This window comes from Stegostoma tigrinum, chromosome 15 (assembly GCF_030684315.1).
Source record: "Stegostoma tigrinum isolate sSteTig4 chromosome 15, sSteTig4.hap1, whole genome shotgun sequence".
NCBI lineage: Eukaryota > Metazoa > Chordata > Chondrichthyes > Orectolobiformes > Stegostomatidae > Stegostoma > Stegostoma tigrinum.
In genome coordinates this window covers 49365928-49391762 of record NC_081368.1, presented here as the reverse complement: position 1 = coordinate 49391762, position 25835 = coordinate 49365928, and the positions used below count along the sequence as shown (strand labels likewise).

General features: G+C 39.8%; 2 protein-coding genes and 3 non-coding genes across 7 annotated transcripts in view; 1 reads left to right on the top strand and 4 right to left on the bottom strand.

The window, feature by feature from the left end:
* mpp1 (MAGUK p55 scaffold protein 1) overlaps window positions 1-3634 on the top strand; it is a 74116-nt gene extending 70482 nt beyond the window's left edge. For all 3 annotated transcript variants that reach the window (XM_048544885.2, XM_048544883.2, XM_048544884.2), the window contains one exon: window positions 2319-3634. In XM_048544885.2, coding sequence (XP_048400842.1) covers window positions 2319-2495 — 177 coding nt within the window. In that variant the 3' untranslated portion in view covers window positions 2496-3634. The remainder of the gene's footprint in view (window positions 1-2318) is intronic.
* dkc1 (dyskeratosis congenita 1, dyskerin) lies at window positions 2528-25835 on the bottom strand. Its single transcript, XM_048544882.2, has 16 exons — window positions 25731-25835; window positions 24474-24526; window positions 19898-19984; window positions 19322-19413; window positions 18939-19123; window positions 18384-18448; window positions 17342-17468; window positions 16436-16566; window positions 15930-16073; window positions 14005-14125; window positions 13637-13755; window positions 12881-12984; window positions 11767-11809; window positions 8101-8244; window positions 7243-7344; window positions 2528-6790 (listed from the first exon to the last, which is right to left on the bottom strand). The coding sequence occupies exons 1-16, from the start codon at window positions 25744-25746 to the stop codon at window positions 6740-6742; spliced, it is 1584 nt and encodes a 527-aa protein (XP_048400839.1). The 5' UTR covers window positions 25747-25835; the 3' UTR covers window positions 2528-6739.
* On the bottom strand, window positions 16142-16275 carry LOC125459090 (small nucleolar RNA SNORA36 family). Its single transcript, XR_007248960.1, has one exon. It is a non-coding gene; the product is annotated as a small nucleolar RNA SNORA36 family (small nucleolar RNA).
* Window positions 16711-16786, bottom strand: LOC125459086 (small nucleolar RNA SNORD83). The gene has a single exon (XR_007248956.1). It is a non-coding gene; the product is annotated as a small nucleolar RNA SNORD83 (small nucleolar RNA).
* Window positions 17707-17946, bottom strand: LOC125459091 (small nucleolar RNA SNORD17). Its single transcript, XR_007248961.1, has one exon. It is a non-coding gene; the product is annotated as a small nucleolar RNA SNORD17 (small nucleolar RNA).

The window sequence follows — 25835 nt, the reverse complement described above, 5'->3', positions numbered from 1 at the left end:
CATTCTTTAGATGACATGTCCATCATGGGCCTCCTGCAGTGCCACAATGATGCCACCCGAAGGTTGCAGGAACAGCAACTCATATTCCGCCTGGGAACCCTGCAGCCTAATGGTATCAATGTGGACTTCACCAGTTTCAAAATCTCCCCTTCCCCCACCGCATCCCTAAACCAGCCCAGTTCGTCCCCTACCCCCACTGTACCACACAACCAGCCCAGCTCTTCCCCTCCACCCACTGCATCCCAAAACCAGTCCAACCTGTCTCTGCCTCCCTAACCGGTTCTTCCTCTCACCCATCCCTTCCTCCCACCCCAAGCCGCACCCCCAGCTACCTACTAACCTCATCCCACCTCCTTGACCTGTCCGTCTTCCCTGGCCTGACCTATCCCCTCCCTACCTCCCCACCTTTACTCTCCCCACCTATCTTCTTTTCTCTCCATCTTCGGACCGCCTCCCCCTCTCTCGCTATTTATTCCAGAACCCTCACCCCATCCCCCTCTCTGATGAAGGGTCTAGGCCTGAAACGTCAGCTTTTGTGCTCCTGAGATGCTGCTTGGCCTGCTGTGTTCATCCAGCCTCACATTTTATTATCCAGGTAAGGATTATGTTGAACTCAGCTGGCTGAAATAACAGAATATTTGGACAGGGTAATGTCTGCTAACTGTAGCAATATTTGACATTACAAGTCCTTAAAACAATTACATTCACAATGGCTGGGTGAGGCAACAAAGCCTTTACAACCCTAACCCCCAAAAGTGGTCTTTGCAATAGATATCTGCAAATCCTCATTGATTTCCCCATACTCAAAAAGCAAGTTTGTTCCTGACAAAGATTAGGCATAGGTAAGTTTGCTTTTTAAATGTATTGCCATAAAAATACAAACATTGAAATAAGCTTACCCATCTGTGCTGAAATCCTGCCAGTGACCGTGTCCCAGTTGCACTTCTGAACTTCTCCAGTTCAATGTTCTTCATTAAAAAAAAATTAATACAGCATTCTGCAGCATGAAAACCACTTGAGTGGTGGACATTGCTAGTGGGCAAACAGCCTGTACAGACAACTCTGGCTGTTAATTGCAGTGGGGTAGGTGGGTTAATACAATAGTGAGGAAAATGAGGATATAATGGAGTTCAGCACGAGGTCAGAGCAATCTTAAGTTAAAACGTTAAAGGCAAACAACAGTAATTTGAGCCACTACAGAGCAAACTACCATCGTCAAAATGGAAAATGAAAACCCTTAAGAAAAAAAAATTGCAGGATAAAACAAAGACCATTTACCAACCATGTAAAGCAAGAAAGCGAGATGAGGAGCTAACAAAAACAGGTCAAAAATTTGTTCTCACAATAACTCAAAGGAAACAGCAGCAGAAACCTGACATGGACCAACAAGTCTGTTACGTTGTAAAATTCTGCAGACATTATTAACATGGAAAGACCCAGAGATTTTTTGATGGCCTGTATTAAATAACAGACTAGATCATTTAATATTTCATACAAGCAGACTTTATACAATTTTTAATGTTACAGAACATAGAATGGGATTTAGCAGGAGCACTAAAGAGTATAACTCACACCCAAGTCTCATAAAGCAATACTTTGGGCTCATGGCAAAACATTTGTGGCTTACTGAAATCTTAGAGGAGGGAGAGCATCACTGGTTACAGAAATGGGGAGAGGCAAAGCTAAGGAATTAGAAAAAAAAAATCAGAATGAGAACTTAAGATGAACTCTGATGACTTTTTGAACAAAGTAGTTATACGTGACTCACATAGCAAAATGGGATTTGGTGAGATTTAAAACAGACAGCACATTAGATAAAAGTTTTACAGAGAGAAGAACATGGGAAACGGCCAGGATTATGCTGCAATAGTTAAGTCTATGGGTAACATGGGGTTTTGGCTAAAGAGCCGAAGTGGAGTGGGATCCAGAAATGTAATGGATGGGGAAAGTAGTCAGTTTCTGTATTTCCATAACCAAGATGGACTACAGCTTACATGTAAGTGACACATAGCACATAAAAGATTTTTTTAAAGCAGCTTGCCTGATTAACAAATGATTGAGATCTATTTTTAACACAGTTGGAAACTGAATTTTGTGGACTAACATGGTAATTTCAGATAGTCTCTGGAGGATGTCACAGCCAAAAACCTATTCTTACACCAAAAGATGGCAGCAAGGCAATAAAAATGCCTAACCTTTCTCTGGATTAGGTGAAATTGTGATATCACACTATTTTCAAAGGTTAATCAAATAATGAAACAGGGATTACTTTCCATTAGTTTCAGTACCACATCCTTCTCAACTATCTTTTCTTTTAGGTTGAATCTCTTAAGAAAATCCAGAAGGAATCAGAAATACTACAGCACACCTATGGACATTGGTTTGACCTGACACTGGTTAACAATGAAGTTGAAGACACAGTGCGTAACCTGGTGGAGGCAATTGAAAGTGCATGCACTACAGCACAATGGGTTCCGGTTTCATGGGTTTACTAGTCGAGATAGATACAGCAAATAGAATATTCATGTACTTTAAGAAATTATTTAATCTGAGATCAGAAAGCAGTTTGAATCCTGCCATTTTAGACCAAACACACGCACATTAGCTTTTGAAAGTACATTTCATCTGCAAGTCATTCTCCATGGCATCACTTGTTTTATATTACAAAGAAACAAGGACTGTTTACTAATGGGATATTTACAAAGTTCTTCAAAATTTTTGAAATAAAAATACAAAAATGCTGGAAATACTCAGATTTCCAGCATCCATTGTACCTTGTTTTAATTTTCCTTAACCTTTCATTCTTACTCTTCTAAAAGCACATGAGCTACCTGTACTTATCCCTGTAAACTAAATGGCCTGGTACTTTAATGCATTTTCAACCACTACCCCACTGCAAAAAGGCTTTGCTGAAACGATCACTGTATGCAGTAAGCTTGTAAAACCATTTTAATGAACAAAACAAAATACCATATCTAGACTAATACGCACGAATGAAGAATTAAAAACTCATGGAAATCTACAATCTCCAACCAAGCAACACAATTGTTCAGATCACAATAATAGGAACTAATAGTTCTGCATGAAAGATTATGGAATGTAGTAACAGGAATCGTAAATTCCATCCAGCTACACATGAAGTGAACATCCATTATACAGTAGTGCAAACTTTACAACACTGCTTCGGTCACCTGAAAATTAATTCCAGATTATTGTACCTGGTATAATATCTACATGAGCAAAATCTCATTTCTCGCAAATGTCATGTAATTCCTTGAATTAAGTTGCCTACACGGCAGCTTCGCAATTGCAGTAGCAATGGGAAAGCAGGTGAATGAATACCTTCATGAGAAATGGTATTTCATCAAACCATATTTGAACTGCAGCTGAGTCGAATGATGAGAAATTCCCGTGACCTTCCTTCATGGTTTTGTCTAGCATTTGGCTTCTCCTTCCAGCAAACCAACAAAACCAAGGTTAATGTCTCAGAGGATGGAGTATTAAATGCTCCAAATTAAGATGCAAAATTTTAGGTGCTAAATATTTAACCACTGCAAAAGTGAAACATGCATTGCCGTGTAGTCGTCTCATTCAAATGGAAATATTATTTGAATAAAAGCATTTACCTACTTGGTGAATTGCAGGAGTAAGTTATACATTTTGTTGAATGGGGCACAAGTTTCTGGAATATTCACATACAGTACTTGCAGGATTGCTTCCTACTCTCGGGACTGAAACTAGCTCCACCTCACAACAGCTGTGAAGACCAAATTCTGTGGATACATCAACCCTGCAAGCTGGCTTATATTGAATTGCAGTGAGCTAAAATGACAACATGAAGAATAGCGTCTAGTCATTGGAATTAAGACTTGTTTACATCGGGGTCACAAGGATGGTGCAAGTGTAAAGAGGAAAGCCTCCTATAATTGACAACTAGGACCAACCAACCATCTGCAGATGCTTCACTAGTAACCCTCCCTCAAAGTCAGATAGGGGTGGCACGGTAGCTCAGTGGTTAGCACTGCTGCCTCACAGCACTAGGGACCTGGGTTCGATTCCACCCTTGGGCGACTGTGGTGAGTTTACACATACCCCCCCCTGTTTGAGAGAGTTTTCTCTGGGTACTCCAGTTTCTTCCTACAGTCCAAAGATGCGCAGGCTAGGCTATGCTAAATTGCCCATAAATGTTCAGGGATGTGTAGATTAGGTGGGTTACCGGGGGATAGGTCCTGGGTGGGATGCTGAGGGTTGGTGTGGACTTGTTGGGCCAAAGGGCCTGTTTCCACATAGTGGGGATCCTATGAAAAGGGGATGTTCACTGATGATTGCACAACATGAAGCAGTTCATGATCAATTGCAACATCTGATTCAATATCCGGGCTTAAATTGACAAGTAACATCTACGTCAGACAAGTGCCACAAAAAGGACACAGTCTCCAATTGGAAACACTTAGTACAGCTCATTGACATTCCCACTATCAACATCCTGGGGGTTACCACTAACCAGAAACTCAACTGGATTTGCCATAAATACAGCGGCCACAGTAGCAGATCAGACCAAGAACACAGTGGCTAGTAACTCATCTCCTGACTCCCCAAAGCCTCTCCACAATCTACAAGCCAGCCACACTCAAGATGCTTGACACAACCCAGGAAAATTCAGCCCACTTAGTTGGGACTACATTCACAATCCCTCCAACAATGACACTTAGCAGCAGTATGAACTATCTACCTACAAGATGCACAACAGAATTCTGCCTGGTCCTTCTAGACTCAGGGTAAGGGCACCAGATATGTAGAAGGACAATCACCTGCAAGCTCTCCTCTAAGACACACACCATGACTTTTTTTTTTATTCACTCATGTGATGTAGGTATCAGCATCAGCTATTTCTTCATTGTTGCTGGGACAAACTCAAAGTTGCCTCCCTAAGGGCATTGTGAGTCTGCCTGTAGCACACAGACTGTAGTCGTTCAAGAAGGCAGCTCATCACCACCTTTAAAGGCAGTGAGTGATAGGCAGTAAGTGCTGGCGAGAAAGCAATGCCCACATTTGAATAAAAAGCAAAACTTGTGACATAACTAAGGCTTGCAGTGGAATAGGAGACAGAACACATTAAAGATGGAAGAGATCATTCCACATATAACTATAAAATATGAAAACAAATTAGTGAATCTGTTAAGGATGGTGGTCAAAAATGGAGGAATTCTGGAATCAACTCATGGCTATTCATGCAAAATTTGCCACCGATCAGCCATTTTAGGAAGACACGGCATATACTATTTAATAAAACAACCTCAAATCTGTCTGAAGGTAACCAATATGCAGCACCACACCGGTTAATGATTTTGCTGATATTCTATATATCCATATTCTTCCATAAGAATGAAGCTTAATCTTTTATCCATACAAGAACAGCAAGTATAAAGAAGCCATTTATTTTTGTTTAAAAATAACAAAAAAAATCTATATCAACAACTGGGACAGATCTGTACAGTCATGTGCACTTGGTTCAAACTAGTCATACTCAAACCACAGCACATCTGGTAAGGCAAAAGTTTAATGGGCTTAAAAAATGCCATTTACTTTTATTACAATGTACATAATCATAAATGTGACTTTGATCACTCATATAAAAATATTTAGAATATTCATATTGAAACAACCTCCAAATTTAGCCCATTACAGAGAAACTTTGTATCATGGATGGAAACAAAAGTCTTAAATGTTCAAGCTCCTGATTAAATATCAAACTCAACTTTGGGAGGAGCAGCAGACTGTTTCAGTTCTTGTTGAAGAATGTAGGTATCATTAAAAACAAATGACAAGAGTTAGGAAAGCAACACGGGCCAATTCAGAGCATGGCAACTGTCATGTCAACCCATTTGATATATTTTGCAGATAGTAGGAACTGCAGATGCTGGAGAATCTAAGATAACAAGGTGTAGAGCTGGACGAACACTGCAGGCCAAGCAGTATCGGAGCAGCAGTAAGGCTGATATTTTGGGCCTAGACACTTCTTCAGAAGACCCTTCTTCATTTTATTTAGCAATGTAACTGCTTGGAAGGGACTACTATTTCTGAAGAAGGGTCTAGGCCCGAAATGTCAGCCTTCCAGCTCCTCTGATGCTGCTTGGCCTGCTGTGTTCATCCAGCTCTACACCTTGTTATCTCTGGTATATTTTGCAAACAGGTTTCCACCCAACTACAAGTTTTGTAACTGAATGAGGTCACAAGGGCAACTACAGCCCTAGTCTAAGTGACATCAGACATGAGGCAGGTACTTTATCCAACGCTGAGTTGCTTCACACAATCTCTATTTCCATTACTACCGATATTGTATGCGTCCCTTGCAGAAAGGGATCAACATCATATACAATATTTCTAACAATGAGGCAATGCCAGCTTTATATTAATTGCTGACAACCGGCAAAACAACTGGTTTTCTGCTATGAAAACTTTTAAAAATCAAAAATCAGTGCAATGCGCCATTCCTGGAGGCTAACTATGAACATGATAAACCATTTATGAATACTCCTTGAATACGATCTTCATCACAGGATAGTGTGGGAGCAAAAACCTGGTAATACAGATTGCACAAGTGTGATTCCAACACAAAATCAACTTCAATGTCTCCGATCAACGGTTAGAAATGAAAGTGGTGCTTTTGCATCAAATTATATCACGGTTGAACATTCCTCCCTCTGGCTGTCGAACACAAACGTTTTGAGCCACTCCATCAGTCGCCTGATTCAGCCTTTTCCTTTCTCTTTTTTGAACTTTCAGTATTCTGTGGAAGATCAATTGCATTAATTGTTTATTAATATATTGTGTTTGCAGCCATTTTATTTAGCAATGTAATTGCTTGGAGGTATTTAGGGGACTACTATTTCTTATGGCAAATAAATAGCCAATCTCAGAAACTAACAAATTCAGCGGTAGTATTCAGATTTCAGGCAAAGACCTTAATATAACACAAGCCACATTCACTGAGAAGAAAGTTTGATACCCACTATATGGAGCAACTTCAGAATATAACTCAATGACAACAACAGCTACTCCTACACACAAAAAGCATACCTATTTATGAAACAAAAGTACAAAAACAGTATAACATCCCAACTGTTAAACATTACTGTACCTCAAGTTGGGCAGAAAACTAAACATAATTCAGTTGTTTCATAATAAACACAAGTAAACCTATGAGAATAACTGTTACTAAGAGCTACTTGCAGCACTTACCCCAGTCCCAGATTCTCCCATCTCTAACTTTTTTTTCTTTTTTTTCTTCTCTTTCTTCGGTGTCAACGCTGTAGGTTCTGGCTCATCGCTTTCAGGTTTAACCTGTATCAAATAAAAGACCTGTATATGTAACCTGAAAGTACACATGAAGTGTTCAATGTGAAATATCAGTAGAGTTCCAGTTTAATGTACCCAAATTTAGGAATTTACTGAAACCAGTGAAGAAAGCAACTGCCTGCAATAAAACCACAAGCACTGAATTGAAGACATCAAATGTCTTCAAACATTATTTCTAAATCTAGAATTGGAAAAACATTGCAAACAAAAGTAATCCTGCTTTCAATCACTCAAATCTTAGAATTATTTACCAAATTAATTTCCACGTAAGTGAAGAAACATGAAAAGTCCATTACAAAACTATAACTTCTATAACAATGGGTGGCATGGTAGCACATTGGTTAGCACTGCTGCCTTTCTGCCAGAAACCCAGGGTTAATTCCAGCCTTGGTTGACTGTCCGATTGTGTTTAGGCATTCTCCCTGCATCTGCATGAGTTTCCTCCCACAGTCCAAAGACATGCAGGTTAGGTGGACTGGCCGTGCTAAAAATGCTCCAGGTGTCCAAAGTTTGTGCAGCATAGATGGACTAGCCATGGTCAAGAACCCTGTGCAGTGTTCAGGGGTCGGGGAATTCTATGTTATGATTCTGTTGGCAAATGATCTAAGTATTACCAAGAGTGAATACAAGGTTATTGATGTTTCTCCCAAAAAGAGAGTCAAGTTTATTAATTCAAACTAGGTCAGCAGAATACAGGTGTGATCTCCCTCCCTTGACAGCCAGCACATTATATGAACTTACCTCTGTTTCTTGTAATAACTTTTGCTTTTTCTCTTTTTTCTTCTTCTTTTTGTCTTTCTGGCTCAGCTCTGGTACCAATTTTGGTGTTATTGGGGTGGAGGAGACTGCAGGTTCATCACTTTCACTTTCACTCTCTCTCTTTCTCTGAGAACAGACAAAATGGTATCAATAAGTAAAACCAGTACTATGACATCAGGCTCAGAATGAGGAAATCAACTAATGCACACGCATGCTCAACAGTCTTTCACAGTCAATGCCTGGATCAAGGATCACTTCATAAGCATATGAAGTTCTGGCAGGGCTGGACAGACTGTATGAAGGGCTGAGGTCCCTTCAAGTTGCGGGTGTTTGTTAGTTCGCCGAGCATGTTGTTCTCTGGTGTGCAGACGTTTCATTACCCTGCTAGACAACATCAGTGCGATCTCTGATCGAAGTGCTGGTGTTCTGCTTCCTTCCGAATTTATATGATATTCTGGCGTGATGGGCTTGTTGCATCCGGTTCTGTTGGTCCTCACTGTCTGTGATGACAGCCGTCAGTTTGACTGGGACAAAGTGACCATACTAGGACAAGCGAACACCATACATGCAATTTCTGGAAGCCTGGTTTTCAACACAGGACTTCATTAACAAACACAGAAATAGACACTGTATACAGACCGCTGCAAAAACAACAGAACTGGAAGTGACAAGGCCAACACACTAGAGGGTCATATAAATACTGAAGGAAGCAGAGCACCAACCCTTTGATTAGAGGTCACACTGATGATGTTGCCTTGAAGGGGTTTAAAAAAATCTACACACCAGAGAACAACCAGCTCGGCGAGCTAACAAACAATTACACCTGCAACACAAACTACAAATTTTCATTAGGACACTAAAAGTTCCTCCTGGTTGCCTGGAGCAAGGGGCCACAGGCCACAATCTCAGGGTAAGGAACAGACTGTTTAGGACTGAAATGAGGAGAAATCTTTTGATTCAGAGAACCTGTGGAATTCTCTATCACATAAGACACTGGAGGCCAAGTCACACAAATATATTTAAGAACCAAACAGACAGATTTCTAGATACTCAAAGCATCAAAAGGTAAGGGGTACAGCAGGTGTGTAAGCTTATCAACAAGATCATACTGAATGGCAAAGCAGGCCCAATGGGCCAAATTACTAACTCTTGCTCCGACCGTCTGCTTCAACATAACTGCACCTCCAGCAGTTTTGCCGTTTAGATCATTTCCATTGATATCCCTCAAAATCTAATCAACCTAAACTCTGCTAAGAAATTCCTCATTTCTCCAAAATGTCTTGCCCTTATTCTAAGGCTAATGTTCCAAAATCCTCAGTCTGGGCAATATAATTTCTGAATCCACCCAAATCTTTTAGCTATCAAGTAACAATGAAATTAACCCTCATGCTTTTCAAATCTAGAAAACACAGGGTGTCTCCTCAAAGAACCCCTTCTACACCCACTCCACAGCAAATATATCCATCCTTAGGTAAGGGACCAAAACTGTACACAATACTCAGTTGAATGTCTCAAAGTTCTATACGATTGAAAACTTCTTTAATGCTGTGCTCACATCTTGCGACTTGATCAACATTCCTAACTGCGCACTAGCTTTCAACAAATAACACATAAGTACACTCAGGTCCCTATGGAAAATGCTGATGTCTAAACTCTTCACCGTTGAAGAAATAACCTGGGAGGAGGAATGGAAGTGCATAATGGAAAACCTCAAACTTATCCACATTATCTACCGTGGTCTTGCCCACTCAAGCCCTTTCTGAAATTTCTTTCCATTGTCCCTACCACTCTCATTTTCACCTAGTTTTAGCTCATTAGAAAACTTAGAAATATTAATTTGATCCCCATAATCCAAGTATTGACACAGATTGTAAGCACCTAACCCCACTAGTCAAAGCCTGCCAACCAGAAGATAAAACATTTTCTTGTGATAGAGTAAGCTTCAGAACTCTTAACTGTTCAGGGATTGAAAGAATCAGCATTAACTCTTTCTGTAAAGACTGAGATGAAAGGAACAAGGAGAAACTGTAACAAGGGAATCAAAAATAGCTTGTCAATTAGCTGTCCATCAAAAGGAGTCAAAGTAATATAAACAGCTTCCAGCTGTTTCCTGGAAGGTAAGAGGTAACAACTGCTTGATAACTTGCTGCCTTGTGACAAATTGTCAATTAAGATTGCCTGCACAAGCAATGTCTGGAGGCAAATGGGGCTAATGACAGAGCTGTGTTTCAAACAGATCGTTAGCACCAAATCTAACAAGAAACAGAGAAGCTACTCCTGATAAAGCAACAAGCTAGAGATTTGATAAATTTCAGAAGTGTAATCAATGCTGTGGATAAATATATTTAAAAGGATCATTAATAATGTCATATCAGCAACTTCACTGGACAAAAAACTCAAAAATTCAATTCAGGATTCTTCAGCAGCAGAACTTTGAAGAACCACAATGCACAAGGACTGAGCCCTATATTTACCAGAAACGGACAGTGTTGATTGGGTTCAGAGCTAAATTCGACCGCTAATCAACTGGGTGATAGCCAAGTTGAGTTATGTGTTTTATTTTAGTTGCCACATGCAGTAAAGTTATGTAATGTTTCAGTATTTGATTGTCTCTGCAATTTCTTAATAAGTAGATGAAATAAAGGTAATTTACATGGAACATTTCGTTTTAACTATACTCCCGTGTGGCCTTGTTAAAATTCTTCAAAAATCCAAATATACATTTGCTGTTTTACATATCTACTCTGCTGGCAACATTCTCAAAAATCTCCAATTAGGTTTATCATACTTGATTCTATTCTCACAAACCTGATGACTGCCCAGTCAGACCATTAAATAAGGGTACATTTATCCGATCCTTTAGGACAGACTCTGTAGTTTTGCATTTTCTCTCTCCTTTCATTCTTAAATAGGTGTTTATGTTTGCAAAATTCCAACTTGCATCCACTATCTCTTTCGACAGTGATTTATATAATCAGTAGCCCCAGTTCCTAAGGGCTTATCCACTCTCACTTCCATTAATCTATCTGGTACTATATTTTTACAAATACTAATGTAGTTTAGCTCCTCATTCTTAAGGAGTCCCTTGGATTTCTTGCATGTCCACCTGTGAAGATACAAGACAAATAATCTATCCCAGGTTTTTATTTGTATGTGCAATTTCAGAGAATGAAGCCAGCTTTCTCTCTATCCCAAGTAAATCAATGTAGAAATTAATCCAAGTTACTAACAGCCCAAGAGATGAAAAATAATGGTACAGGAAGAAACTACAGGAAGGCAACATTTGATTAGACTGGAACGCTTACTTTTAAGGGCATGTTCAATGTGTAGTTCATGACAACAATTAAAAGTATCAATAAATATGGAATTACAAGCCTCTCTGGTGATCAATAAGCACTTTGCACACAGTCAGTAATGTTTCCCTAAATTCACATCACACACAAACTGTCTACTTCCATGCAACTCTTGCCCAATAATCTGAACATGGAAACCAAATAATAACTCAAATTAAATTTCCTTCAGAACAAAACTATAACACATTAGAACATAATTAGTCAGAGATCTGTATATATCGTGAGGTGGTTACAACTGAAGTCACTGGAACATTGATGTTCAGCATAGCTATTTCCAATTCTCAACAGCGCTTACCTTCACTGGTTGGATTGCATCATTAGGCGCTGAACTTCTCTGACTAGAGAGAAATAATTCAATAAGCATTACAAAAAGCTGTACATAAGTCAGATACCTGCATCATAAATCCATACAGATCACTTTCCCACCCTCCCATTAATGTACAAGTTAATGCAATCAGTCAAGCAGCAAAACAAAAATACTGCAATCATTAGCTTGAATGTTAGGAAGTGCTGAATCCAACACAGTCTTAAACTGGGTTGGAATGAAAATGCAATTCCATTTCTTCTTGCAGACTGACTCCTTCTAAAGCCACAAAAGACTGGAAAAGGATAACTGCCTGCTATTACACAGCTCTACACCTTTAAAAGAAATCCTGACCAAACGAATAACGTGTGTTGATTATGGATGTCAGTCATGGCTGAGCTGGCAGCTCGCCTGCACCAGAGTCAGAATCGTGGGTTCAATTTCCACTGCAAAAAACAAAAAAATCAGGCATATGGCAATACTGGAGGAACTTTGTAATTAGGGGAGGGACGTCTTTTAAAGGCAACATTAAACCAATGTCTCATCTGATCCAAAAACAGAAGCTACCAGAAAAGCTCAGCATCTAAGAGAAATCAGCGTTGACACTTCAGGTCCAGTGACCCTTCCTCAGAACACAATTTCTGATTTACAGCACACAGTTCTTTGGGCCTCATCTGATGCCTTGTGTTGGTGTAAAAGATCCACAAACTGGCCCCTGGCTGGTGTCATCCCTCAAGAAGCATCATTAAAATAGATAATCACACCACCCGTGGGAGGTTGCTTAGCACAAATTCATTTTTGCATTTCCTACTTTACAATAGCTATGCTTGAAAAGTACATTTTATTATCTGTCAAGCACCCCTTAAAAAAGCAAAATTATTTTGCAACAATTTAGCCCACATCAGACAGACAGACACACATTAGGCCTTGGCAAGATAAATGCATGACACACAGTTCATGCAGTAACAGATCCAACTAAAATCAAAGTCAAATATAGCTTACATTAATGTGCCACCTACAGGTAAAGCTAATATATACTAAGTACAACACTTTCTGACCCACCTCTCTAGTACAAAGTTGTAAGCAAAAATAATTAAGTCCTTACGTATAATCTACGTAGTCCTTCCTCCATGACTCTGGAGTACTTTCATTTGGTTTGCCATGTTTATCTAATAAACCTTGCTTAATCATCATTTTCTTCTGGCTTGCCTTTAAAATAAATAAAGAGAGTTACAATTATGTGTTACACCCATCTCTAGAGAAATAGAATGTCACCAGACATTTCAAACAACTGGCCACAATCTTTAACATCTGCACCATATAAGCCAAGCTCTCAAAAGTGATGGCATTGATCTCCACTGGACATCAGGAACATGAACACGGTCTCTTATCTCTTCTATAATTGTAGAGACATGCCACACAATTTTAGCTGTCTATTAAAACTACTTTCTTTAGTTTATACCTAAACTAACTCAATAAGTAAAAACAGCAGCCAAGTCCTTTTTCTCACAACTCTTTAAATATTGCAGCATCAGAATTAAATCGGGTGTCTAAAAATGATAACTTAAGTCTAATTACCTTAAGCTGCAATAAACTGTCATACTAGCCATTAAAGACAAAAATATTTCAGTATTGTGGTTGCAGGCTTCAGTTCGGTACTTTCCAAACTTTCTCTATTGTGATTCCCATATTCTTGATTGACTAACATCTGGGGTCATGGCAGTTTTCAATCAGGCTTCAAAGATCAGCCAGTTAACATTTATTCAAAGATAGTTAGAATGGCCTATGATCATTTAAGGGCCAACTGGGGTTGGGAAGTTCTGCTCTAGATCCTGCGCATATACAAACAAATCCGGCTTACCTTTGGTCCCAGGCCCCACTTACGTGGGTACGTATCCCTTTCCATGATCACTCGTTTAATCTTTGCTACAACACCATGGTCACACGTTGATATTACTGCCGTCGTCATTAATGCAATTGCTATCAAATAAAACACACGGAAAAAGTGTAACATAATGAGTTTCTGAGCATCATTTCTAAAAGGTATTGAATATACACAACACAATTACCCTGCCCCCAGCCAACCATACAAACTTGTGTCCACGAAGATTGTGGGTTGTAATAGATAACAAGGTGGATCATCGAACTTGTATTTTAAACAGTGAATGCGATGACAAGCAACTTCCAATTATCCCACAAACCGTAATATGTAATTTCAGGTTCTATTACCGATACAAATGGCTTCTCCCTTTGTTGTCACAACAACTATCTCCTGGTTCACCTCGATTCCATCTTCATAACGCAGAAGACCTGGAAGCATGATCTTGGCACCGTAACAAATAGCATTTACCTAGTTTTAAAAAAACAATAATTTAAAGATAAAGCCTAAAATAAAACTAAGTGGTTAAGTGAGTTTCAGATTTTTGAGACAGCATCAAGAAGTTCAATGGCTCTTTTAAATGTATCAAAGAAAGATAATTTTTCTTTACAAACTGCATACAACTGAGTTACACATTGAAAAACGAGGGGTTTGGCATCCTAATATTGCTTCAATTAGAGATAGCTCAATAGAGTGATGACCTATGTTCAGGAATACACGGGGCAGAGTGAATCAGGACTGAAACTACCCCCATTTCTTTCAGCTGTAAGTGTCTGATTTTTCACATGTTGATTTGCGGAATGGAGGATGTCACTGTGGTGGTGAGCACCGGTTTTATACGTTAGGAGTTGGTAGGTTTGAATTCCGCTTAGCTTAACAAATTGTTCAAGTAGGCGAGTCGAAATTCTCCACTTCTAACTCGGAATTAGGGAAGTTTTCAGAGTTTCAGGTGCCAATTAATTGTCATGGAAGCTTCAATTTTCTTGGCATTTTCGTCAATATGCTGCAACAGGACATTTTACAAGGTGACGATGGACACCTGCAATAGCAGGCTTCCAAATGGCAGCCAACATGAGTTGTCTCAGATACAGACTGTTAACCCTTTCATTCTAGACTTGTGGTCCTAAACTCATTACATGACTGGGATTCTTTTCTCAGAAGTCAACAATTTGACAACTTGTTAGAAAACTAGAGTGACAGAGACAAAAACACTGTGTCCCATAATCCTCTGCTTCCTGCTACAATCTAATCAACTATTTTTTCTTTTGCTATTAACGTTCTGTCCACCTGGTTGGTGAATCCAGCTGCCAGCCCTGAGCATAAGCAACAGTTTACTGGCAATTCATCTGCAGTTTCCTTAATGTTCTATGTTGCATCATCATGCAGGCTAATTCTTAGCAGCAAACATCCGCCTTAGTTTTCTTTTAAAGTAAGCTGCTGCTCAATGTTCAACTTGTAATCTAAACTCAGTTGCAAACCAAAATAAAAATTAAAATGAGGTTCTCTACAGCTTCTATGACAATAGAAACAGCCTAAGCCATTTAGCCATCAAGTGGATGATGATGGAATAGCGTAGGGGGTATGCTTAGATTAGCTCACAGGTCGGTGCAACATCGAGGGCTGAAGGGCCTGTTCTGCTCTGTATTGTTCTATCTCAGAGAATGTTATGGACTAACGTAGAGCTGTCACAACTATCACAATCATAACCGTAAAGTAACAACTGCAATTATAAGCCAACATGTTCCATTCTGCCATCAGGATTTTTAATGATGTCACATTATTATTCGACTGGAAGCATATCAGGGTGAAGTGAAAGAAAAAAAGTTAGTTTAGCACTTTTTGTATAAAGTCTTCACACTGATTCCTTTGTAGTCACTCACGGGAAGTGGGTGTCACTAGCTGGGAAGCACTTACTGCCTGTTACTAGCTGCCCTCCAGAAGGTAGTGGTGAGCTGCCTTCTTGAATCGCTGCAGTTCTGTGCTGTACACTGACCCATAATGCCCTTAGTGAGGGAATTCCAGGATTTTGACCCAGCAACAGTGAAGGAACAGCAATATGTTTCCAAGTCAGGACGGTGAGTGGCTTAGAGGGATCCTTGCAGATAATGGCATTCCCTTGTATCTGCTGCCCCTGATTCCCACTGAGTGAATTTTGCTCGGGCTCCTTTGTTCATTTGTACAGTTTCAAGTGACTAAATTGTTAAATAACTGCTAGGTCAGCAGAGTCATTTCCAACAACGCCTTGCTTCATGCTTCTGATATTTTCTCTACTTACCGCACTGTCCTTCATAACAAGCCTTTTGTGAGTTGCCAACAGCTTTTCAAGGGGATAGATGACACGACGCAGATAGGTCTCGTCCTTGTTGTGATCATACTGCCATTGGGCATCCAACACATCATGCATTGTTACCATGTTATCCTGAAGTTACACAGCAAAACACAGCACTCCAGTTACCAACACAAATATAAAATGATTTCCAAATAAAACTGTCAAGCCAAGAGCTCCCCCATGAGGCCACATATTGCCATCAAGTACAACAACCCCAAGGCTTTTCAATTTTCCAAAGTTAAATTACCAGTGCAGGAGCAAAGTAACCTGTACTGAACTCAACACTTTGGGATGAACCAGAATTTAAGACAATAGAAACATTGGGGATTGCAGAGCAAGTTTATTAAGACATGTTACCACTGCTGTGGTAGAGAAACTGGAATCAGAAGATCATTTCAGGCAATTCAAATGTTCTCTAATGCTACACAAAAAGAATTCAGTGGCATTCCTACCATTTCACCATTTACACCTGATCGCACTCTTCTTAGTTCTTGCATCTGACCGCCAACTCCCAGTAACAGGCCAAGATGTACACACAGTGTTCTGATATAAGTCCCTGCTTCACAGCTCACCCAAAAAATTCCTAGAAATGACCACAAAAGTAACACAGGCTATATATAAATGCTGTAATATACAGTAGCACAATTAACTTTGATGACCGAAATGATGAAATTGCTACACTTTCACCACATAGTTTAAAAAAACCTAATAAGAAGCCAAAGTGCAGAGCCATCAGTCAAGGGTGATAGATAGAAGTCATCTTTGCACATTGTGCTAATGTCATCTCTGTAACATCATGTGGCTAGAAAGCAACTTGGCAAGCATGAGCTTCCATTATAAACTAACTGCTACAAGATTTGCTTTGGATTGGGTCTTTTGAACCATACGTTGCCTTTCACGTGAGTCATGTAATAAGACAGGAAATTTCAGTTTAATTGTTATATTTTCTGAGACATTACCTGCCTGAACTCATTTGCTGTTCTTCAACGTCTCTTGGACAGTACTCATTTTCTTGCCCTTAAGAGAAGGTATATCCCAAACTTGTGCCACCGAGATTTAAAATATCCTCAACTTGCATTCACCCATTACTAGAGCACACTAATCTTTCTTAGCCCCAGTCTAGCAATTCCACAATTTTAAAATTCTCACTTGGAACATGAAAACCTCCACAGGCTGAAACCACTCCCCATATCTCTTGAATCTGTGTAAAACCTTGCTTGTCGCAACATTAAATATATTCAAAATGGTATTGATAACTCTTTTGAGGTAGTGAATTCCCAAGATTCACAAATCTGTGAAAACATTTTACTGACGATGCTTTATAGCTGTAAATTGATTTGATTCCTGAAATCACTCACCTAACCGTCTCTCTGGATCATACTCAATTAGTTTACTACTGTAGATAGTACGGACTCTTAACTGTCTCTTGACAGCAGCAATTAGAGGTGGACGTTGAAATAATGCTCCAGTCAACATCTCCAAGCCCTAAGTGAGGAACACACGGAGGTTTGCATAACAGTGTTGAGCAGTTCAGTTATAAATAGACAGACATAATCCCTCCATTAAAATTAGTTATTCATGAAATGGAAATTAAGTTTGCATTTTCTATACCATACTGAACTGAATGTTAAAAATCACCATACATTCATAACTTGAAATTTTAAACTCAATACCCCCAATATATATAGTGAGAAGTTATGACTAATTAGAACTATATATGTACGTGATCAGACTGCATCATTCATCTTAGTAGAATTAGATCCTAGAAGGATTCAAATTCTGCCAAACCATCTCACATCCACATACACCCAATCAGGCACCAGTAGCTTCTCAGCAGAACGCAAAAAAGTCACATGGTACAAGATGAATATATTTCACCCAGAGCCTTAAACAAGACTTAGGGTGCTGTGGAGCAAATGGTTAGCATCACTCGGCGAATGGATAAACTTATTCATCATCTCACGTACACAGTGAAGCACTTAGATTAAGCAATGAACAGATAAAAACAAAGACAAAGACAGTCAGAACAAGCTAAATCTTGGAATAGGCACAAACAAAGATGATCTTTATGTTTGCATCTCTACCTTATTGTCAACTGTCAGCTTGGGCAATCTGAGAAAATGAATAGGAACCCACTCTATTCCTACAACTCTCATTCAATTTTAAAATTCATTTACATATTGTGGGTAACACTGCCTGACGCCTGTATTTATTGTCCAGAGAGCAGCTAAGAGTCAACCACATTACGATAAGTCTGGAGTCACATGTAGATCAGACCAGGAAAAGATAGCAGCTTCCTTCCCTATCCTCAAAAGTCCTTCAGAATCTTTAACAAAATAACTTAGAATTTTAAACTTGGACAAGCCCTAATAAGATAAAATAATACACAGGCCTACTTACCCGGCTAAGCTGATGTTCATTTTCAATAGCATTGTGCAGCCGAATAATTCCCACGTACTCTTTGCCTACAATTAATAGCACAAGAGTCGTCAGGACAGGCCACGTCAGTTACTGTATCACGAACTGTGATACTAACTAGCCCCAAACAGAAATGGTACCTTATAAGAAATGCTTTGACTTCACAGGATGCCCTACTCCCAGTGAAGAATTACTAAAGGTATTAGGCAAAATTACCTACAGTGCACCAAAAACAAATTTAAGAGAAACCACGTCCAAGAATTTTACTGCACCGTGTTGGAAAGCAATAAAAACAGCACTGATGTTTCAGATCAATTCACGTTTTCTCTAACACAGATGAAAATGAAAGAATTAGATCTGTGATCAAACTCAATGTAACATATCATGTTACAGAAATTTGAGGGTGCATACATGAGGATCAATGGCCGGCACAACATCGTGGGCTGAAGGGCCTGTTCTGTGCTGTACTGTTCTATGTTCTATGTGATTTTCCAAAAAGGCAGTGCTGCAACCAGACCGGTGTAGGAAGCCACTTACCAGCACTCTGCTGGGATTTGACTAGTCGTGTTGCTCGTTCTATACACACAATCAGGCAGCCTGTAACTTTGGGATCCAACGTTCCACTGTGACCAGTCTTTTCCACCCGCAGAATCCTGCGTATCCATGCCACAACTTCATGTGAGGACGGATTTGCTGGTTTATCAAGATTAATAAATCCTGACCTGCCAAAATGTAGCCTTGTGTCAATATGCCTTCCAGTAACCATGATAGATCAACAATTTTCATCAGTTCTTAAATTCCTTCTAAAAATGTAACCATTCTTGTCCCCACCCCACTATCAACAACAACATTTCATAAACAGGTAAGACAGCTAAAATGCACAAGCTTCAGTAATGCTTCATCCTGGATTATAGACATACCTTACATATTCAGAAATTTCCCTTTTGAGGGGTGAGCAGCCACTTGGAATAGGAGTGTAATGTGTTGTCCGTACATTAAGTTTGTCAAAATTCTGTAATACAAAGATTGGATTCAAGAAAGAACTTGCTTGTACATAGCTTCAGGCTTCAATCTGTTGAATACTGCACCAACATAAATGCAGCAAGATCTTACAACTAACCAGATCGTTCAGTGATGTAGCTGCAAACAAAATATTGACCCAAAAATGGAAATATCTTCCTTTTCAAAAGGATGCTAGGGAACACCTAAGACAGCAAATTTGGTCTAGCTTCTTAAACACAATGCGGTATTCCTTCAGAGTGTCTGTTAACTATGTGACTAGATTATGTAACTGTTTTAAGTGAGTGTGAACCCAATGACTTTCTGCAGGCTGGGCAAGTTAGACATTTCTTCAAGTCACAGAAAGATAAGGAGTTCTACTCTACAGACAAACAAAATGAATGCAAACAGATATCAACATGACCATAACACATTCATAAACTATCTGCAGATTAATAATAATTTATGACCACAACTGTATATTTAAATGAGATTACCTTTAGTAACAAAGGCCAATGAGACGTGTCTAGTTTCACTGTTTTTGTCTGTGGTTCGATTAGAAAATCAGTCTCCTGCTGGATACTCTGGAAGCATAATAAAGAGTGATGACTTAAGTCCCATTAGTATAAATACACTGTCCACAATTAAGAGTACAACAAATTACCCTACATAATACAGCAGCTGCCATCTGTATCAAGTCAACTACAATGCACAAGTTCTGGTATTTTGAAATAAAATCAGAAAATGCTGGAATTACCTGGCAGTTCCAATCTGGGGAACACAAACTCAAACAGTCTACAGCCTTTTTTGTTCATTATAGAGTTCAACCATTTCAAATTGTATCTTTGCCCTCAAATTTGCTTCTGTTCTCGTATTAGTTTTGGTTATTTCTTTATTTGTTCCTATGCGTTTGGATAGCAGTAATGTAAGCATTCACACCTCACCTGAACACATGCTCCTTTACTATACCCATCCCCTGGACATCATTATGATTTACAATCTTTCCTGCCTCCAGATTATCCTTTCTCCTGCTTTACACTTTTAGGTTTTGCATTTCAAACTTCTACCTATTCTCAATTCTGATTAAGCTCTCAAGCTATAAAAAAGCTAAATGCATCAATGACATTTTCTCAAGAACATGAGTGGATAGTCAGTGACATTGGCAAGGCTATTTATGATTGACTACAATAGGCAAATGAATCACAGCCCTTCAGATAGCCTTTGCATTGAAACTATAAAAAAGGTGCAGAAATCTCATCATTTGAGCTGATATGTCACTGTAAAAAGTTTCATTTTCCGCATGCCATTTCTCAGAATGCAAGGTTAGAGGACAAAAATCTAATATTAGCATCAGTTATTTATCATTAATAAATGGTTTTTTTAGAGGTCTAATGACAGGAAAAATTACAAATTCAACAACTCCAACAAAGGAGGGCAGCAAAAATCAGGAAACTACAGACTAATTAGCCTAGTGTCTGTCATTAGCAAAATGCTGAAATTCATCTTTAAGCATGTAGTAGCCGTAAATTCAGTACATCGTGTCAATTCTCCTTCAAAGAGCACTTTAAGGAAGAAAAAGCAAAATGGGGAATGATATGATGCATCTGTTTTTCCAAGGGGCGTGAAATACATGTGCCATGTAAAATCTTAAAATATTGGGGGCAATACCAGCATGGTTAGAAGATTGGCTAACTGGCATAAATTGAAATTTGGATCAATGCGTCATAGCTAAGCTAGCAAGACGCATTAGAAATTGGCATCTCAACTACAAACAAGATTAATATTTCTGACTAGAGGTCTGCTTTTATCGAGTCACGTTTTCTGACTGTAAAAAGCATGCAATGAATAAAATCAAGTTTGTAATGGGATGAGTTAATTATGTGGGTCAAGCATTGATAGATTGAGAATCATATAGGAGATGTGAAATTGGCTGCTCTGGTGCAAAAAAATAGAAAAGCAGGACATTATTTAAATGGACACATTCATTAACCTTAGCAGCATCAGTTAACACACACTGTCATCACATGACATCACAAAAGTAATGATTGGAAATACATCAATAATAGAAGGGAGGCCCAACCCAGCTCTCCGAGAACACTCCACACCACTGGTCAGCAAAAACAGAAGGGCCGGATCTCCCTCTCCCCCTCCCTTCCCTCCCCCAAAAACCACTCCCTCACAGAGTTTAACGCTTCCTGCAGCAACTTGGACACCGGCTTTACCCTAATGGTGATACCATATCATTTGGGTACAATCACTCCACAATTAAAAGCACACAATGTCATGGTACAAAGAAACCAAAGTTATACTTATGCATGGATCCCCAAGTTGGCTCACAGGCTCAGCCAATAGGTGGGATGTGCAAGTAGTGGAGGAAATGCAGGCAGTGCATCTAATTGATTTCTAAGAAGGGTTGTCTCATGAGGAAAAATCAAGCACATTGAGCTTTGAGTCAATATGGAGTTTAGAAGAACAAGAGGTGGTCTTATTGAGATACAAGTTGGGACTTGACAGTGTAGAAACTGAGAAAGTCATGGGGAATCTGGAATTAAGAGAATTTCAAATTTATTCATCGAGAGATTAAAAATGAAGAGAAATTTGTTCTCAGTGGATTGTTAATGTCGAATTCTCTACTACACAGAAATGGAAGTTCGCTCATCAGATACATCCAAGATTGACTTAAGATGTATTTTTGATCATCAGGGAATCAAGAGTCACAGGGCACAATCAGATCACTCTTATTGAACTGCTGGGCAGAATGGAGGGGCCAAACAGACCACTAATGAGCCCATAAGATGCAAAAGAAAAGTGGGCCATTCATCCTTCAAGTTCTTCATCATTCAATGAGATGACCTGAAAAATCTTCAACTCAACTGAATACAGGAGTTGGGAAGTCAGGTTGAGGTTGTACAGGACATTGTACAGGCCTCATCTGAAATACTGTGTCCATTTCTGGTCACCAAGTTATAGAAGGATATTATTTAGCCAGAGAGGGGTCAGAACAGATTTACCAGGGTGTGGCAAGGTATGGAAAGTCTGAGTTGTCAAGAAAGGCTGGGACTTTTCCATGGGAGCACAACAGGTTGAGAGATGACCTTACAGAAGTTTATAAAATCTTGTGGGCTGGGATAGGTTTAATGGTAAATGTCTTTTCCCTAGAACAGGGGGAATTTCAAGACTGGGGGCACACTTGTAAGTGAGAGGAGAGAGATTTTAAAAAAAAGACAACCAGCAATTTGTTTTTTTTTTAAAAAGACAGAGAATGATTCCTGTGTGAAATGAACTTCCTGAGGAAGTGATGGATGTGGGCATAATTACTATGTTCAAAAGATATTTCAATAAGTGTTTGCAACGGTTTGGAGAGATATGGGCCAGGAGTAGGCAGGTGGGACTATTTAGTTTCGGATTATGTTCGGCATAGACTGGTTGCGCCAAAGGATTGGTTTCCATGCTGAATGACTATGGCTGTCCTGCCTTTACTCAAATCCTTGATTCCCTCACTAAAAGTATCTTTCCTTGTCTTGACTATTTTTAATGGCCCAGTCCACTGTGGTGAAGAATTCCAGATTCACTACCCTCACAAAACAACCTCTCGAGAGCAACTGTCAAGAAACATTTACTGGCAAAGGAGTCACCTCTTATTCTTCTAACTCCAGTGCGTGCAGGCCCCAAGCTGACTGAACCTCTCCCCTTTATGAAATGTCTCCATACTCAAAATGCCAATCTAGTGACCTTTTTCTGGACTGCCTTCAATGCCAACGCATCTTTCCTCCGATTACAGCATCCAAACTTGAGCCCAATATTCTAGGTGTAGTCTAACCAGTCGCTGGCATTGTTTCGCCAAACTTCCCTACATTTATACTCCATTCTCTTTGATGGACAGACCACAATTTCATTTTCCTTCCCCATTACTGGCTGAATTTGTATTCAAGTGTTTTTGTGATTAATGCAGGAGTGGCCCTAAATCCCAGTGCTGCCCTCCCTGTATTTCTCCTTTTCAAAATATTCAATATGTTTCTTTCCAAAAATGCACAACCTCATTGTATAATATCGGTAAGTTTCTGCACTCACTTAATATGTCAACTTATCTCTACAGACCTTTTTTCTTTCATCATTAATGGGATGAGGGTGTCGTTGGTTAGACTGCCATTAATTGCCATCCCTAACTGCCCAGAGGGCAGTTCAGACTCAACCACATGGCTGTTGCTCTGGAGTCACAGGTAGACCAGACAAGGTAAGGATGGCAATTTCCTTCCCTAAAGGACATTATTGATAATGGATTCGTGGTCATCATTAGATTCTTAATTCCAGATATTTCACTGAATTCAAATTCCATCATCTGCCATGGTGGGATTTAAACCCGGCTCCCAGAATTTTATCTGGGTCTCTGGATTGCCTGTCCAGTAATAATGCCACTAGGCCATCACCTCCCTTTGTGTGTCATCAAAATCATTAACAGATTGTAAACGGTGGTCCCAGCACTGATCCCTGTGATAGTTATAGTTTGACATCCTTAAAATCCTTATCTCAACACTATCTTCAATTTGTTAGGCAATCTTTGATTCATGCTAATGTACTACTCACTACCATGGGCACTAAGCATCATGAAAGAATTCAAGTAAATGTCAGGCATGCCTCTATTTGAATTTAGTATGTATTTCTAAATATGTTTCTACTACGCACGTTAAAATAAACTTTTCCCAATTACATATGTTAATCCAACTACCTACAGTTATCTGGCTTTGTCTCCATTCCTTTTATGCTGGAAATGTTGGAAAACTGCCAATCTCACCCAGGACACTTCCAGAATCTAAGCACTGTTGGAATTTTACTGCCAGTGCCTCCAACGTTTCTGTAGCTCCTTCCTTTAACATCTGAGATTGCTACCCATCACATCCAGGGAATTTAATCGGCTTTCAGACCCATGGATTTCCCTTCCAACAGAGATTGCATTAATGTCACCTCCAAGGCTGCTCCCACATTTTGCTCCTTGCTTCACTTCTTGGACAATTTCAGACAGTAGTAGGAATTCATTTTTGCACTCAATGCTAGATATGAAAATAAAATTATTACCCCAATTCCTTCTCCATTTTTCTTCCTTTGCTTCTTCTGTTTTTTAATAGATGCTGCAAACAACAAACAGGGATGGTTAGAATCCCTCAATAAACTGAAGATTCAAGTCATTGGATGTACTCCCACATTGGAATATTTCAAACAGTAAAAACACCGTACCAAAACGCATGCACTTATTAACAGTTTTTTTAAACACTTTCAGACAATCAAAAGCAAGTTACTATCTGTTGCCATATGGTTGTTTCCTCAGACATAATGCAGTAGGTTCAGTACACAAGCAAAATCAATGCTGCTGGCCAAGGAATCCAAGGTAGGTGAACAGAAGGCTAGAAGAACACAACAAGCCAGGCAGCATCTGAAGGAAAGGAAAAGTCAACATTCTGGATAATACCCTTCTTCCACGACTCATGTCCAAGGGAGGCAGAAAACATCTTCAAAATGGGTATCCTTTGAAGGGACTTTGCAGTGGTATAAACTTAGTTAGAGACAAAAAAAACTGCAAATGCTGTAATCCAAGGTAGGCAATCAAGAGGGTAATACCCGAAACTTGACCTCTCTTTTCCTCCAGATGCTGTCTGGCTTGCTCTGTTCTTCCCGCCTCTTGTTTGTCTACATTAATTAACCAGCTAGAGTTTACATTAAGTGAATTCTGGACTCGTTATAGAAGGCTAATATGAATTCAATCACGGGGCAGAAAATGATGCTCATGAAATTCGTGTGTAAGATAATAATGCACATTATGATTGAAATCGCCTGTCTAACTGCTACGGCATTTAATCTCAGAAGGCAGCTTGCCAACCGCGTACTTGTAGTTGTGAAATGGAAATGGAATCTGTGGCTGGAAACTCGTGGCGACGACAAACAGCAAACCGAACTGCCAGGCCCGGCGCCAAACGTGGGGACCACGTGTTCGGCGCCGATTAGCGCCAGGTGCCTGTTCCCATCCATCCAGAGTCCAGGGCAATGCTGGCGATATCCCCCAGCCACCAGGAAACCACCGACATTCAAAGCAAACACCAAAAGTGGGGGAGGGAGTTGCTGCGAGTTACAAGGGGCGCGAAAACCGTCTCCCCTCTACAGGCCGCGGCCTCTACCTCCCTCCCGGCAGTAAGCAATGCCCTGAAGCCGCCGTGACTCCGGCTTCACTCTCTCTCTCTCTCTCCCCTCAAACAAGTCTGCAAATTACAGATCGTTCTCTGCAGCCGCCGTATTAATTCTGACTCCTTACCCCCACCCCGGACAAACAATGCCCTTTACCATCTCCACCCGCCATCTTCTCGCTCCGATCGCCAAGTGAAGAAACGCGCTCCACTCCGCGCAAGCCAATTAAACACCCGCCCCACAATGCACTACTGCGCGCAT